This window comes from Buteo buteo, chromosome 26, assembly GCF_964188355.1.
Source record: "Buteo buteo chromosome 26, bButBut1.hap1.1, whole genome shotgun sequence".
Lineage (NCBI taxonomy): Eukaryota > Metazoa > Chordata > Aves > Accipitriformes > Accipitridae > Buteo > Buteo buteo.
The window spans coordinates 14,818,957-14,836,582 of NC_134196.1; the positions used below are offsets into that span (position 1 = coordinate 14,818,957).

At 42.0% G+C, this 17,626-nt stretch overlaps 1 protein-coding gene across 1 annotated transcript in view; it reads right to left on the reverse strand.

Annotated features, from left to right (window-relative positions):
- MYRFL (myelin regulatory factor like) overlaps positions 1-15,059 on the reverse strand; it is a 45,598-nt gene extending 30,539 nt beyond the window's left edge. Inside the window, 5 exon segments of the mRNA XM_075057920.1 lie at positions 941-1,032; positions 2,516-2,774; positions 2,869-2,936; positions 8,263-8,353; positions 15,014-15,059. Coding sequence (XP_074914021.1) covers positions 941-1,032; positions 2,516-2,774; positions 2,869-2,936; positions 8,263-8,353; positions 15,014-15,059 — 556 coding nt within the window.
- Between the last annotated feature and the right edge of the window lie 2,567 nt (positions 15,060-17,626).

A 17,626-nucleotide genomic window follows, 5' to 3' on the forward strand; every position in this document is an offset into this window, starting at 1 on the left:
TGTCAGTGCAATTTTACTAACAGCGAGCCCCAAGGAAAGCATATTTCAAAGCTGTCTTTACATATTAAAAACAGCAATAGCAATTTTAGACACATCCTCTCTTTCCAGCAGTGGCAGACTTAGAGGACTAGTCACAATCAAGCAACACTGATCAAATAGAAGATACCAAAGGAAAAGTAACCTACTAAATCCAGTTGCTACTCATTAAAAGTGTTCTAAAAGATTCATTTAATGCTGAAAAATAACTTACTCTGAAGAAATAACAAGCAACTCTCCAATTTTCCGCTAACAGACAAGGGTGAAACTCCTCAGATAAACTGTTCATTACAAACTGCTCATTCATGGAGAGCCTCACACTTCACAGAAGCTGATCCATTTCTGTACATGCCTGATAAGCTTTTTTGATTCAATTGGTATAAGCTTAGCATTTTTATCTTGATAAAACAATGAACCAAATTAATTTGGGGAAGGGGTGGGGAAGAACACACAGCTTTTACCAAGCTTGCGCATGGACACACTTTGTAGAAAAAATACGGAGTTGAGATGATAAAGGGAAACTGCAATCTGTTTGCTCATCCACCCCATTAATTCCCTGTTCAGCTGACCCAAGATGGTTTCTTTGCCCAGTCAATCTAGTGCCAAGCAAAGTCAGCAGAGCATGGTATCATCTGTGTACTGCAGGCTCACGCACGGAGAAGGGCAGAATATTTTGTCCAGAGAGTCCTCAGGAAACACGAGCCTCTAACGCTTCTTCTCTCTTCTCCAAATACAAATACCTCCCGGTTTTCAAAAACAGCGAAAAGGTAAATTCCTCCAAACCTGGTAGCAGAGCCCAGACTGTTAATACTGCTGCATTTTCAGAGCCAGCAGGAGCTGTGCTCTTAAAATTTACTTGTCTATGGCATGAAACATTAAATTTCATTTTCACACAGTTGCTTACCTTGCCTGGAGTCCTGAGACTGGACTAGAGAATCAGGGGCATCTCCCAGTAATTGTGAGAGCTTCCTTTTTTTGCCTGACACTGCAGAAATACTTTTTTAAAAACACACATTGCATTACTTATTTATAAGTTTAAATACAGGTGTTACAGAATCATAACAAGAGAACACCCAGGTATCTCATTCTACCTGCACTGTCACCCAAACTCTGATCTGCCAGGGGGAGGTGATTGTTGTTGGCTTTTTAAAACTGAATTATGCAATTTTTCCTTCTAAAACATAGATTAGTTTATTTTTTTATTTCATATGAATAGAGAAGTTGATCTCTTCTTAAAAATGTACACAGTGCATAAGGGGCAGGGTTTATTGTTTCCTGACATTTGCATTAAAATCACAGTTTTATCTTGAAAAAGTGTGCTGCACCAAGCCTGAACTCACTTTCCTTCTTATATAGAAAACACCAGTAGCAGTTAAACCAGTGTGTTAATGAAGAGATCTCAAGGGGCAACTGCTGGGTAACATTTTCCCCTTTCCCAGAAAGTGAGATTTCAAAACATGCGAAGGGAAAAAACTTTATTCCAAAGTTTTGATATTATAAAATGTAAACTAGAATATCCTGACAGATGGTCACTCCTTCTGGATGGGAGAAAAAAACCAAGCCAAACTCCAGGTCTCAGTCAGGCTGTCGGCACTCAGAATAAGGTGCAGGCAGGAGCAGCAGAAAAGCCTGCTCATCACATTAACTGTTGCTCTTTTTCTGTGTTTTTTTCAAAAGTTCCACATTTGGTCAAGAAGTATTTTGTATCTTAAATTCCAATAACCAAAGCATTCACTCAGAAAATAGTATGACTTCGACTAAAGGGCACCTTCTACTGGAAAACAAACAAAGAACACAAATAGCTCCACTGAGAAACCCAGGCCCAGCTTCCTTCACCCACGTCCAACACGTCACTGAGCTCTGTAGAGAAGAGGAGACGGGGATGGAGCATCTGCAAGCCCAGGACTCACACTGACAAATTCACGTTTCTCTCCAGAAATCCAGAGTTCCCCCTCTGGCATGCATCAGTCAATTCAGTCTTACCAGGTATCGTGGTTGGATAATTGCACTACCCAGTGTATTTTAAACAATTAAGCATCCACAACATGCTGGTGGGTGAATATGGCAGGTGGCGTGTGAATATCATTTCACTTCCTTACATAAATATGACAATTATATTTTTTTTCTCTAGTGCCACTTGTCAGAACACTTACAAGATCTTTATGGACAAATCCCTGCAGTAGGTATTGCAAAACGCCAGAACACTTTTATAATCCAGTTATGGAGCAGTTATGTTGGTCTCTCTTTTGACTTGTGAAGTTTTCAAAATTGAAATCCATTCCTACCTCCAATTTGAACTTCAGTCAAGAAGTTTAAAGAACCCTCAACCACAAGCGTCTCAAAAATGTCTAAACACTGCCATCCTGTGGAAAACCCTACACCCACGGGGATCTGACACCGGTCCTAAACCCTGTCTTCTACCAGCTCAACTTCTTTTTCATAGCTGTCTCGCCCTTTGCGTAAACGCCTTATCATTTACCCAGAAATCTGAGATGCATTTGGCTGAAAGGATGAATAATTAAACCCCAAACAGGTGGAGGTTGTAGAATTATTCCAAGGAGTCACAGCACTTTCTGTCTTCAGGCAGCAGCCCGGGGGGATGGCGCAGGGATGCCCACCGGCGCCGGGATCGGAATAAGTCTCCGTGAACCTGCAGGGAAGCTTGCTGGGTACCCCAGCAGACGGGCAGGGGAGCGGAGGCTGCAGCCCACCGGACCACGTAGCATCACACCACGGGGCTGCAAGAAGTAAACAGAGAAGAAATTAAGGACAAGGAAAAGGAGCTGGAGACCTTCCTACGGGCTTGGGAAAGGCCAAATTCACGCGACTTACTCTGGAGCTGTGGTGGAGAACACGGTTCCGATCCAGAGTCCGGTGGGGAGTCTGGCAACTGGCTTTGCCTAGGGATGAAAAAGAAATTTTAATTTCTACTGGGAGGAAGCATGGAGGACAACCACAAGGCAATGTTGAAAGCAGCCGGAGGGGCACCATCAGGCTACCGACACGGGTCTTCAGGAAACACTGCCCACCACGGTTGCTGCCCCTTCTCACAGGAGCAACATCACTTACACTTCACCAGACCATCTCCTACGGCTCTCCGCCTCCCCCCCATGCAGGGAGGCCCCATCCCCACCAGCTCATGCCCAAATGTCCCCCCACAACCTGCTGACTCCCGTCCTCCTTCCTCCTTCAGTTGCCTCTGGGCACCCCAGTGACTCAGTTGGGTACACAGAGCCCGCAATGGCTCTAAACCCCTTCTCTTGAGACTGCAGGTCAAAGATCTGTAGCATCTTCCTCCACCAGCCGATTTCTCAAGACCTGAGCGTGTCCAAAGCGCTCGCGGTCCCCGTCAGATGCCAGCAGGTCCCATTTTAGCACCTTGCTCACCACGAGAGGCAGCCCCAGCGCAGGGGGGAACTGCGTTTGCCCGGTATGAAACAAGAGCTTTTACAAGCTCACCAAAAAGATCCAGAAGCTTAACGTGGGGTTTCCACGGGTGACAAGCTACCTTCCCTCTTTTCTGTCCTACACAATCTTACAGTTCCATTTGGAATAACACAGTGGAGGACCAAGGATTAATATCTTCTGTATCTAAATCACAACAGAATTGAAAATAAAGAGTACCAATAGGTCCATCCCAACAGCCTCCTTCAAGAAAAGCTTCGAAAAGAAAACAACCGCTCATTCCTCACAGAAGACAAGCCGTTCAGTCGTGTTTTAACCCAAACACCATTGCTGACTGATTATTTATAGCACCTGAGTGCTCAGTTTAAACTGAACCTTGAAAAGGCAGGGGGGGGAAGAAGAATGTTTCCCTCAGCATTTCATTGTTTATGTTCTCTTTTTCTCAATACGTGAGTCAGTGATCAAAAGTCTGCGTTAATTGGTAACAAATTAAAGTACAAATTTCTTGGGTCTAGGCTCTCTTGCCCACATCCTACAGATTGGAAAGCCACCTCCAGAGCAGCTCAGGGCTGTCGGCACTCAGCAGGGCACAGGAGGAACACCCTCAGCACCCTGGGGTGAAGGGAGGTCCCAGCACCTTCCAACCCCCCCATGGGAGTATCACGGGTGTCCTGGTTTCGGCTGGGATAGAGTTAATTTTCTTTCTAGTAGCCAATACAGTGTTATGTTTTGGGTTCAGTAGGAGGAGAATGTTGATAACACACTGATATTTTCAGATGTTGCTCAGTAGGGTTTAGACCAAGTCAAGGGTTTTTCAGCTTCTCATGCCCAGCCAGCAAGACGGCTGGAGGGGCACAAGGAGTTGGGAGGGGACACAGCCAGGACAGCTGACCCCAACTGGCCACAGGGGTATTCCATACCGTGTGACGTCATGTCCAGTATATAAACTGGGGGGGGGCTTGGCTGGTGGGGAGCACTGCTCGGGAACTAACTGGGCATCGGTCAGCGAGTGGTGAGCAATTGCATTGTGCATCACTGGTTTTGTATAGTCCAATCCTTTTATTATTATTGTCATTTTATTATTGTTATCATTATCCTTATTAGTTTCTTCCTTTCTGTTCTATTAAACTGTTCTTATCTCAACCCACGAGTTTCACTTTTTTTTTCCCCAATTCTCCCCCCATCCCACTGGTGATGGAGGCCGTGTGGAGCTTAGTTGCTGGCTGGGGTTAAACCACGACACAGGGAGCAGGTGCAGAGGCACAGGGACTATGAGATGGAAAGGCAGTTACACTCTCGCAGCCATGACAAGAGCCAGGGACTAGAGGCAAGACAGAGGAATCCTGGCTGGGAACGAAGAAATGCCACGTGCTCCACAGCCACCTCCTTGGCAAACCCCACAGCCAAGCAGGAAAGATTTATGCTTTAACACCCCTGCTTGGAGAGGTCATGGTGGAAAGCCAAATAACCAAAGCGTGCTCTGTGATTTTTAAGTGTTCACTCTTTTTTGTTACTGAAACTAGTAAATCTTGGAAAACATGACCTCTTATGATTCCTTTCTAAAGAACTTCAGGCACGCTGCTCTGTACAAGAACATGCCAGCCCATATTTTACTGTGCAGCTTTCTCCCGATTTTCAGGCAGGAATTGAGTTTCCTTGTGTGCAGGTGACTCTAAGAGCTTTGCTTGTCTCCAACAGCTCAGCCCATTCACATGCCTGAGGTTTGAAAGAAGGTTCTTGATTATTTACTCTTTGGTCCCTACACTTCATTATATTGCACTATATCTCCCTGTGATACTGTGCGTTGCTTTTACAGTGTTTCTATCAGACAGCGTGTAAAGGATTACTCAGAGCGAGACCTGGAACTACCCCGTAGTTCAAGCTACGCCAAGTCCTTCGTGCGTAGGTCACAGCAACAAGCAGATGTTCCCACACCACGTAGCAAAACCGCTTCATTCCTTCTGCACTGAACACAGGAGCATCCCAAGTCAACGGCAGACCGCTGTGGAGAGGCTGTGCTTGTCTCCTGTCAGCTCAGGTCTGTCACATCTCCTATTTTATTTCAGGTTTTTCAGTCCTTCGTGATGGCGCTTTCAAAGCGGCTTAAGGGAGAGAAAATCCCGTGCCATCTTGCTGCCATTTAAAGGACCTACAGAGGGTTCCTCTATTACATTAGGAAGAGACGGAGGTTCAAGAAATGGACTCTTAACCCTTTCAGGTATTCCTGTGAATTGTAGCCTCAAACACTGCCCTGAAGCACTACCTGAACATGGTTATACTCCAGAACACGGTTTAGTGGGCATGGATGATGGTTGGACACAATGATCTTGAAGGTCTTTTCCAACCTAAATGATTCTGTGATTCTATGACACACGTCAGGCTAAAAATGCTAGAGCAGAGGAAGGATGACAGACATTTAGTGGGGCACACCTCCTCTATTAAGACCCAATGTTCTGGCAGAAGTTGAATAAAACAAAATTGCTTAAATGGACACCCTCATATTCCGAAAACACACGTGTTACCACATACACAGCAAATATTTTCAAGCATCAATGGAAAATTTCCATCACCGGATTTTCATTCTACTGTTTTCTACTTCAGGTTTTGTATTTCTGAGTTTAGATGCCATGAGAGAGAAGAGTTTCATTTTTGGTCACGGCCTATTACTTTTGACATGTTCTTGTGTATTTCATAATGGTATTGCTATTGGTTTTCTAACATGCCATATCCACAACCCTGCATTTTGGCTTAGCTTCAACTACATGATTACTCTCAAAAAATAAATGTTAAAATTCCACATCAGAATAATCTTTGATTTCCTTCAAAACAAATTTTCTGATGCTTTTAAATATCATGTCTACTGCTCTAAATATTGTTTTCAACTTTGAATAGAGAGTAGGTAGACACTTGAAATTTTTTTTTCTGTGGGATACTTAATCCGTAGCTACTGAATTCTAAATATGCCTTGTAAAATTTAAAAAGATACATCCGTAAAAGTCTAAAACTTCCCTTCTACACATTTGGTTCATGTTCCTAGTTTCAAATGCTGTCTTGGGTACTCAATTTCTGCTTTAAGTGAGAGTATTTCAGTAAAATACAGAGACAAACACTCTATAGGACAAATAAAGTATTCATGAAGTACAGAGGTAGTAGGGATATGTCTCCAAGTTAGAACTTTACTGAAACTGGTATTGTGCTTTTTAAGGAAAAAATACTCTGTAGGTTAAGTGATCCTGTGTTACAGACATAGCATATCAATTAAATGCCTCCTTAGGAAAGGATATGCAACCCTTTTTCTCCTTCCACCGCTCAAGAGTAAGCTATCACTGTAGGAAAAGACAAGGAAATCACACGGTGCTTCACATGCTGTGTAAGAGGAGAATAAATATGCCAATGGCCTGCCTGAAGCAAGACAACTTTTAATGGACACTTCCAGATGCACCCAAGACCTTGGTGGTAACAGCACTCTGCATTCATTGCACTCTGCATTCACTATTGCACATGCCGTTATACTGATCTGCATTTGATATATATATCTGGAGGCTTTTAATATTTTTCTCCTTTGACGCATTTTGGCAAGATCCTTTATGAGGTTCTATTCTGTTTATGCACAAATAGTCTGCAATACAGACAAATACTTCATAATTTGACTTTTAGAGATCTAATGATTCAGTAAATGTTCTTCTTAATCCCACTATTAATGAAGTATTACTGTAGTATCAGTGTAAAATCCTGCTGAGCCTGCAAACCTGTAGTAGTTTTACGTATTATTTCCTTGCATGTAAATACTTAGTAGCACTGCAACTACAATATCTAACATACCGAAGCTACATAATACCATACATATACACATTTATATTTCTGCTATGTTTTGTGTATAAAAGCAAAAGAATAATATTTTAAAGTTGTCGTACAGAAGTTTAATAATCTGTTTACCCGATACGTGTTTACTTATTAAAAAAACAAAGGTTATATATATTTATATATAACGACCTCTTCCTTCTTTACTTTTATAGTGTGGGCAGAGAGAGAATCAATTCATTATTCATGATTTAGAGCAGGTAGAAGCCTATTTAGCTCACCGTAAGTAAATATGTGTGCTGCTGAGTGTGTCTGGAATGAAAAAATCCCATGTTTAATTATTTGTAAGACATCCCCTCTTGCTCTGCTTCTTGGCTAGTGGAAGTGTCAGCCCATTAATAATATTTTGCATTGAACAACAGTCATCTGACAGTTGTCTAGATGAAAGATTTGGTTTTGAAGTCTTTGATAGATCTATGCTGCATAACTTTCCACCCTTGACCACGACCCTTTGCATTATGCATCCTTTGTATCTCTTAGAGTTAGTCTAAGAAGAGATTAATGGATAGTCTCTCTGTTCTGAATGAAGCGTTAGAATGAAAACAGTAGCCCTGCTTCCCTCAGACTGGGAGGTTTACGTTATTCTCTCAAATTACTATACATTAGTGTCACTTATATCACTTATTCTGTACATAAACACTAAACTAGCACTTACAGGAATGTTAAAATAACAGCTTTGCATTTAATGCCCCAATTAGCATAACAGTTGTGAATTATCCCAGACTTCATTATCATTCATTCTGTTGAACAAGATGACTGTATTTCCATTACTGCCTGTAATTCATTTTTCCACATCATCTTATACAGCTTCAAGTAAGTAACAATATCAAGAGAGCCACAATCCTCTTGAAACTCAGATTTCAGGTCTGATTGTTGCATTCCAATTTTATCATGGCACTACTGAAAACAACGTAAGAGATGTTGCTATGGAGGGAAAGTACCTGTTACGGTGATACTTACAAAGTTCCAAACTCTGCGTCACTACTGATGAATTCTTCCAACATACTTGTATCCACCATGGGATTCTCCAAGGCTCCATGGACGTCTTGCCCTAAAATTAAGAATGTCAGAAAGACAGAAATTAGGAGAGCGGAACTGGGGGGGAATCGTCAGTACTTCAGCTAAGTAACATCGCCCACTCTCCTGCACAAAGGAAAACCAAATCCGTCCTGTCTTGTGTATAACGGGTGGGTTACGCTTCTCATTTAGTCACCCTGGGAGAAAAGGTGATGGGAAATACAGAATAAATGAGGGTGTGCAGGGGAAGGCGAAGACGACAGCAGCACCAGGCAAACACCAGTTCATCCTCGGCATTAAGGCTTCGCTGAATTGCCACAGCATGAGGATGAAGGGCCCCAGTCTGCAACTGGAAAAAGGGGTTTTGAAGATAACTTCACACCTTTTTACACTGGGATCAAAGGAGGCAACTGGGTCAAAGCTCAGACATTGTCTCACACAGATCCACTTTCTGCATTAGCACTGCAAGTGAGTTTGTGACAGACTCCGTTTAAAAATCCACCATCCTGAGCTTGAAGAAAGCACAAATAAAGCTTGAGAAATGTTTGACTGGTGGCTTCCTTTTATCCTCCCTGAAAAAACAGCCCACTAACATGTTAAACGTATTAATGAATAGAAAGGTTCAGTACTTTGTCCTTTGTTGCTTGGTAACTGAGGGCTATAAACAGATCTTATGATTATAAATTCTCCAGAATTCATGACAACTTTCTTAGAAAGTCAGCCAGAACTCACTAAAAAAAAAAAAAAAAAAAAAAAACACAACACAAAACCACAAAAAAAAACCAAACCACAAACAGAACTCCTCTGTAGGCTCCCCACCTCTCCAGCACGCCTTCCATAAATACAGGTGTGGCAAAAGCAAACAAGATAAGGACACTGAAGTTCCTGCTCCCCCCAGCAAGGCGCAGGAGCCGTGTGTGGCTGTCGCACTGCTACACAAGATAAAATGGACGAGCCTGTACACCCAGAGCTGCGCGGCTCAGCCCCGAGCAGCTGACACCCGCCATTTCCCCTAAAAATCCATTTCCACCACCACGCATAGGAATTCCCTCGTGCGTCTGTCTCAATACGTAAATTCACATTGCTAAGAAACATCTCCCGAATTGCTTTGCGATCACAGGTTAATCTAGGCAGCGTTTGCTTATCGCTGCTGCTGACTTAATTTTGGCTGCCTTTCACCGTGAGATAGCAACTCGCAGGTGTGCTACCGATATATCCTTGCATCCCAAGATCCCAACGTTGTACACAAGCCTGTCCTCCGCGTATCAGAAAAGAACAGATTCAATAGGTGCAGCATATTTACTTGCCTCAGCAAAATTGTAACATGGAAAGTCTTGAAGTAGCAGCAAAACAATTTGTAAAACCATCTTGAGACTACAAAAGAGACTGGCTTTCCTTAGCAACCTCTCTCAAGCTTGCTGGATTCTCATCTTTCTGTTCTTCAGGTCTGAATTTAGGATATCCCCCCTCGAATCTCAAACACTTCCCCTTTTGCTAATGTAGTCCACAGGAAAACAATTCCATCGCCTTCTCCTCCTTTTACCGTCCTGTTCAAATTGCCTAGCCCTCATGCAGAATGATATAATTTTGTTATTAACATGAGGCCAGAGGTCAGATACAAAGTGTTTTCTTGTACCACTAACCCAAGAATTCCTTATTTTGGCCAAGTTCAGAGACCCTTTTGAAGTACAGCTATGAATCAAACAAGGACATGGCCTTTAACAGGGGCATCCCATAGTCCAGAGATGAGCTCTGTTGCCAAGTGATGACAACAGCAACACGTATCATCCCCTCTTAATCTCTCCACTTTGCATAAGCAGTTAAATGGGTAGGAGGAGAAGGAAGGAATAAGCGATTCTGTGCTGGGAGAAGAGGGAAGCACACTGGGAAGAAGGTAGGCAAATGAAAGTTCATAGAGGTGCAAAGAAGAGCCAGTGCATTGAGCTGCCCTGTAGAACTTTATTCTGTCTTTCTGAATGTACTTTCCAGGCCGGTGGCATCACGCCCTCGCGCTGGCATCTGTTTCAGCAGAGGAGGAGCTGTTGGATCGCACGCAGATTTATTTAAAATGGTAGCATCCATTTCACAGGCATTTGATCCCAGTAAGCACTTAAGAGATATGGGTAGCACGCAAGCCAGCCGCTCGCCTGGACGTTGGGCAGCTGCAAAAGCAGAGAACCGTGCGTACGCGGTGGGACGAGCCTTGCCCAGAGACCCCTGCGAGCACATCGCGAGCCCCAATTTTCAGCTGGCGCTGGGGGTCTCCGCTCCCAGCCCACACTCGGCACCGCGACGTGCCCAGACATCTCCGGGAAGAGTCTGCACTGGGGGACACATCGGCATATGATGTTATTTTTCCCATTTCTCTGTAAGCTTGGTATTCTGTTTTTCTCTCTCCTTCAATCTGAAGTCTAAAACCTATCAGTCCTGGCCCTGCCCTCTGTTTCCCTGTCCGTTCTCACCTACCCTGTCCCTGTCCCCAGCCCCGGGTCCCCAAGGACGAGTCCAAACTCCAGCCTCTTCATCTGACGGCTGCTTGCTTCATCTCTCTGGCAGACATCCCTGCCTTTCCTCCAGCCATGAGGCTCGTCATGCACTTTATACGCCCGTAGCCATCAGCCTCCATCCCTGACTTGCCCAACCCAGTTAATTCTCCCACCATTTCCACGTAGCGCCTTACGTATGATCGCATTTAAATCAGCTGCCCCCTTTCCAATAGTATCTAAACGCAGAGTGAAGGAGGGGGGACAGAGAACCAGAAATTTCCTTGCAGGATGTTTTATGTCTTTAATAGCGCAGCCATTTCAGAGAGCCAGACGCTGTTCTGAATTTGGCTTGAACCACAGCCATCGCTTTCCAAAGGAGTACCCAAATAACCAGGCTATCAGGGTGCTCTTTCTGCAAACATAAATTCAGTCCACAGTCAAAGAAAGTACTCTGTCAAAACTTCTAGTATTGACTAAAAATCAATGCTAAACTGGTAATTTCCTGACATTAAAAGAGAATGCCAGGAGGTTCCCAGCCAAGTCCAGCTATTTGTAGTAAGATTCACATTAAAACATCAGCTGCTCTGTACTGGGAACAATACTTAAATACAGCTTGAGGAGTAAAAAATGGCACACAGACTGCGGTCAGCACTTGGCAATTCCCGCTTGCTGAAAGGACAAATTCATAACGTTTGCTACAAACTCTTGCAACTTCAGGGGAACGTTTCTACTTGAGAATTATTAACTGATTTTCATCTCAAGATCCTTCACCACTAAAACAGCCCTCAGCGCTTTACAAGCTCCGCTATACAGGCTCAGTGGAAAGTCCAGCTGAACGTCATCGACTCACGCTAAGATAAGTATTGCTTATGTGGGTTATAGAGTTCCTTAACTTCTTTCATGCTAAGGGACTCCAAGTACTGGTCACTATTCAAAGTGTTCAAGATAGCCCAGTTTGGTTTGACTGGAACAGACCTGGAGTCGTTGATAAAAGCTGCCGGGCTGGCAGAGCTACGGCCACGGACCTCGGGCACAGGGCAGCGAGAAACAGGGATGGGTTAAGGACAAACCACTGTAGCTGGTAGAACTGCGCCCAGCCAGGACACATCACAGTCTAAGTTATTCAACGTCAGGAAGACTCGTAACTCCAAGTGGTAAGGAGCGAGCCTGTGCCAAGATAGATGGTTTTTCCCCAAAGTAACTTTTGCCAGAGAAACTTGCCATTAATATTTTGAATTTCCCATTTCATCTTTTATTCCTGTTTCAATCTCTCATCCTTAAAATGGTATGAGACAGCTTTGGGTTTTAAGCATTTTGCGTTTAATGGCATGTTTGTTCTGTGGCTTAATTTATTTAGCAAGAGCTCTAAACTATACTCCGTGTTATCCATGCAGGAGCATGAGCATACAGAGAGGTGGCGATTCCACTTCTTTAGATCACAGAGAGCACTGAGACCAAAGACACACACTTCAGACACCTCAGTGTACCTCCCAACAACAAGAAAAACGACAAGACTCAGTTTAATGTTGTAACTAGGTTGGCCCTCATTCAAGTTCCTCAACCCACTGATAACGTCAGCAAGAATAGACTGCTCTGCTACACACGGACATCAGGAGCTCTGACCTTCCCTTGACAAATAGGAAATTTCTGATCCTAAAATACAGATCTTTTCATTAAAAATACTAATTCCAACAGAAATCATAGAAAAAAACTTGCATCAGAGATGACATCTCTAGCGTGGGAGTGAAATGAGACACAAAAAAAGACAAGAACTTCCCCGAATGGTCACAACACAAGAATAAAGCCATTTACTTGAATGAGAAAAAGCCAAGGTCAATTCCCAGTCAGAGTCATATCTAATCTAAAAGGTCTATTAACTATTGAAAGGAGCGATTAGCAGGAAAACAAACATTATCTCATTTTCCTTGAAAAAAACTCCTTTTTCAGACTGTGCCCTCTCAATATTGCAAATGTGAGTTTATCTCACTAATGAGCGTCAAAACAAATCTGCACTGTAAGGAACTAAAGCAATGTGGAAAATGAGATCCTTTTTGCTCATGAATTTCAAATAATCTTACAAAACAGCTCTACAAATGTGCTCAGCTGCCAGCTGATGCATTTGGAAACCGAAACTGAACGACCAACGAAGCGGAGAGACTTTCTCAGTGGCTCCACTTGATATTGCAGGACTCAGCTTTTTTTGTAGCCTTGAAAGACAATGTTCTAACGCTGCTATGACTAATCTCAGAGGCCACCAAGTTAGCACCAGCAGTTTATTGCTCTTGCCTCACAAGGTGGCATTATAAAGCCAACCCCCAAGTCGCAGCGCTAAGCTGGAGAGAGACCATCAGTTAAAGCTGGCCTTACATTCAGTGAAGTTAACCCCAGCTTGAAGAGTGCAAACCCTGCCTTTAAATCACTTTTTCAGGTTTACCTATGGTTTAACAGCAAGAGGAGCCTAGCTACTGCCTGCTGAATCAAATAATGATTAGCTCTCGTAGCCTTGACACGTATCTAATCTCAGCATCCAGATAATGAAATTCAGCCATCTCACAGCATCCCCGCACGCTGCGCGGCATTTGCAGACCTTTATCGTATTCTAGCACTGCACAGCAGAACCACACGACGTTACCCAAGGAACGTAACCTCCCAAGATGGTTCATTTGTCCTGCAATTAAATGGAATCGACAGAGCTTCTCCCCCTCATGCTGGCCCAGACAGATGTTCTGCCAAACTACCCTCTAAAAAGAGTTAAATTAATAAATCTAGAATTACAATTACTAATTTTAGTTAAAGACCTCATACAGGTAAAATCTCCGAGATACCTTCTACCATCAAAGTATCATTGTCACAAAAGCCAACAGAACTGAACCTATACTCCCTAGAAAAGTCCTGTTTTCCAAGTCAGTTCCTGAAAAAATTTCCAATTGTGAGATTTTATTATATAATTCATCTCCAACACTATTTGGAGTATTTAACAGCTATGCAATGCAGTACTTGAACAAATAGCTTGATAAAACCAAACATGTTGCTGAAAGCAAAGCCAAGAAAGTTAGCTTTTGATCCCCATGATTTAAAGTGAACTTAAGAAACATGGTATGAATTTCCTAACATCTATAAACAACACATTTGCTGGCTAGCAGCCCTAGATTGTTGTTCACTGATTTAAATGTCTTGGCTTAAATACATTTTCTTGATCGATGCTGGAGATTCTTTAATTTCCTAGCTTGAAATTAAAAGTTGGGAGTTGCCACCTCTCACCAAGGTCAACAGAAAAAAAAAAAAAAATCACTTTAGCACAATGGAAATTAAATGCAGGGAAACAAAAGTTGTCCACATTATCCAAAACAGAAAAGGTAGTTTTCCAAGTTACCTTGAGATCAGTATCACGTGAATACCTGCACAGGTAATGGAAGGAAAACAAATACAGAGGGAGAAGCTTGGAACAGAACAGTTAACATTAAAAAAAAAAAAAGTGTAAACTGGAGGAAGGGGAAAAAAAGACTTAGAAAAAATAAAAAGCTACATAAGCCTTTGAACAGCCATTTTGAATCATGTTATGGCAAGGCTTGAGAAATGCAGTTTTATCATGCAATCTATTAAGAAAGTAAATTGTGTGGTAAGAGAAAGGCAGGAGACTAATGGGACCTGCTTGAATATAAAATGTCTTTGGGAAAAAGGCAGGACAGATCCCAGCCAAAAATCACAAAAATCCGAGTTTAACTTCTCAGAAAGAGCTCAAAGATCCTGCCACAATTACCATTTTCCCAATTATAATCAGGCCGTTTCAGAATGATATCAGTGGAAAGAAAACCCTCTTTAACCTGACATGGTAGAGCAGAGCAGGGAAGGAACTCTCTAAACTCGTGAAAATCGCTAAGATTTCAGAAGTGATAAATTGCAAGGAGACCTCAGCCACTTCCCGTTTTTTCTTCCCAGGAATTACCACGACGGTACTGCAGGCTCTGCTGGGTCCACCCTCCCTTGGGTCTGCCGGCCGAAGCAGAAGGAAAAAGGCACTGCAGCACATCTGTACCGTTTGTACCATGTCATTCTGGCACGGCCTTACGCCATAGATTTGTGTAAATAGAGCTTTGGGTTTCAGGGCTCTTTTTCTTCCTCCTTTCTTCAATTAACCCCAAACAACAACTGTATTTTTTGCTGCCACCAAAAATTGCTAAGACCTTCTCTTACAACTAGACTCTTACCTTCAAAGAACTGCTGCAGGGCCTCATGTTCTCCCAGCACATCCATGGAAAGCCAGAAGAGTTTTGCTTTCTTACTGCTTGAAGAGTACCACTGAGAAAAATGCACTGTCTCTCTTCCAGAGGATTACGAACGTGCCGAGGAACACACCATGCTTTTGTCCGAGGTTTCAGTGACTTTGTCCCAGCTGATTTCTTTCCTCCATAACTAGAGCCAGGGCTATACTTAAACTCTGCTACACATAAAGGAGAATCTGACAAGGCTTTTGAGGCAAGATGAAGGTGACGTGCATTCTTCCATTCAGTACGTCTAATGTTCTTGTTTTAAGGACCTTTGGTCCCAGCACTAACCATAATTACACATGCGCAAAAAATGCAGCAATAAAAATTACTTATCTTGTCTCTGTACTTACACAGGTGATGTAATTAATACCACTGATGAAAGCAATAGTAATCAAAAATGCAAAAGCAAAGCCATCACCGGTCTCACCATAAACAACTGAGCATCAGACTATCCAACTGCTCTAAAACAAAATTGTATCTCACAGCAATTTGATTATAGGGAAGCAGAACTTCCACATTATTATTAACAAAACTAAATGACAGATTAACCTGTTTGTCTAAGGTAACATTGAAAAACATATGGGAAAGCTGAACACTGAAGAAAGGTCTTTTAAGGCCGGCAGCAAACCCTATTTCACTTTCTTTAATTTGATCTTTGTACAATGAAAATTGCCCCTGTTCTGTCACCCCTCAGCAAACAGGAGAAAAATATTCAGATGTTTTGAGCAGGCATCTGTCAGAGGCATCTGGTTATGAACAAAAGCCTCAATGAAGTCAAGAAGTCTGGAATAAGGCCATTTTCTGAAGTAGTTATATTCACCAGACAAGTAACTGTTGTGCAATTTTTACAAGCCCCAGGCACTCACAGTGACACAGGCTTCTCATGATAGGCAGCTTATACTAAAAATATAGAAGAGAATTTCAGGGAAGGGACTTGAAGACAGAAGCAAGCCCATCAGTACTTACAAGATGTTGATGTAATCGAGCCAAACAGTCATTACCACCGAGATACTACAAAGATGTACACAGTGTCCCTAGTACAAGAAAATCACCTCAGCATAATAAACTTTAGATACCATTTATGTCTTGACACTATCATGTATACAAAAGACCCTTCTCTCTGCTTGAATGAGCAACACTTGTAAAGGATTATTAAGTCAGAATAGCAGCAGCTACCAGCTATCATTTACCTACTGCTAGCTAATCCTGGAAACAGTTTGATCTCATTATGTAAACTAAGGATTAACAATCACTTAGGAAGCATTTATGAGCCTAACATAAAACATCATACCAACAAATACAGTTTGTTTTCTAAGAGTGAATAAAACCAGACTTCCTTAGCATTATTGAAAGAACAAACAACACTTTTAACAATTTAAGGTAGAATTCTTCCAGGTTTCTACAACAAGAAGTAGTGATTGATAAAAATATTTCATCAGTACTGAAATAGCCCAGGCTGGACATACTTCATTACTAGTAAAATATTCAGGTTCAATTGTTTATTTTAATCTTAACATTGAAATGCCCAGTCAAAGCCAACATCTGCGAAGTGTTTTCAGGCACATACATGCAAGGAACGCAAGTATAGTATGAAATTTCACTGCTCATTCCATTTACTTTTGTAAAAACAGAACAGTCCAGTAAGTGATGAATAGTGTTGGGTTTGTTCGGCATCAAACACAAGACATCTGTATCCACTGAGATGCTTCTTGTTAAAGAACCAACTATATAAACTTGCCTTTACTTCTGTTTGTCAGTTTACCTGCCAATGTTTCAATCTTACCTGTAACTAATAAAGAGCTGTTGTGATCAAGACCTAGTGTTTTTCCAAAAGGGCTTCTATATACCAAGTCTAGTACACCCACAACTATGTTCCTTGTAACCTAATCAACTGTCTGCTTTCAGATTAGACTAGTCCCAGGGAAAAAAGGACCACTTGAAGTGCCAAAGTAGCAGTTCAACAGAAAAAGCATCTTCCTTAAGAAGCCATGATCGTTTTTTGGTTTCTCTTTGTAGCAAGTATTGTGTGTTAAGAAACTGGTAACATTATATGGAAATTATCATCAGCAAGTTAAAGCAACCACGTAATGGATATTTTCAAGTTTCAAGGACAGCTGTGGGAAATTGATGTATAAGACACTGGAAACTGGAAATCCCAAAAGAGCAGGAAGAAAAAAAAAATTCATTTAAAGGAATGAAAAAATTCTCATGAAAGAAAATTAGAGGGGAAGAGAAAGTTTTTAGCAGTCAGATAGGGGTCAGGACAGATTTCTAATCAAAGAGTGACCAAGGTAATTTTATTGTTCCTTAATGTTTGAAAAGCACCCTACTTTAGAGGGAAAATATCCAGATTTATTATGCTGTTGACTCTTCATGTTTCTCTTCTCACATTATTTTAAAAATGAAAAATATAGAAAAGCAGCACTTCAAAGAATCGCAAGTTCTCCTAGTTGTCTGTTAACTGTATTGGCGTACATGTATAGAGATACATACGTGTATCTAAACACTACAATGAAGAAAATGTCAGGCATTTATTCGTTCTTCATAAAATCA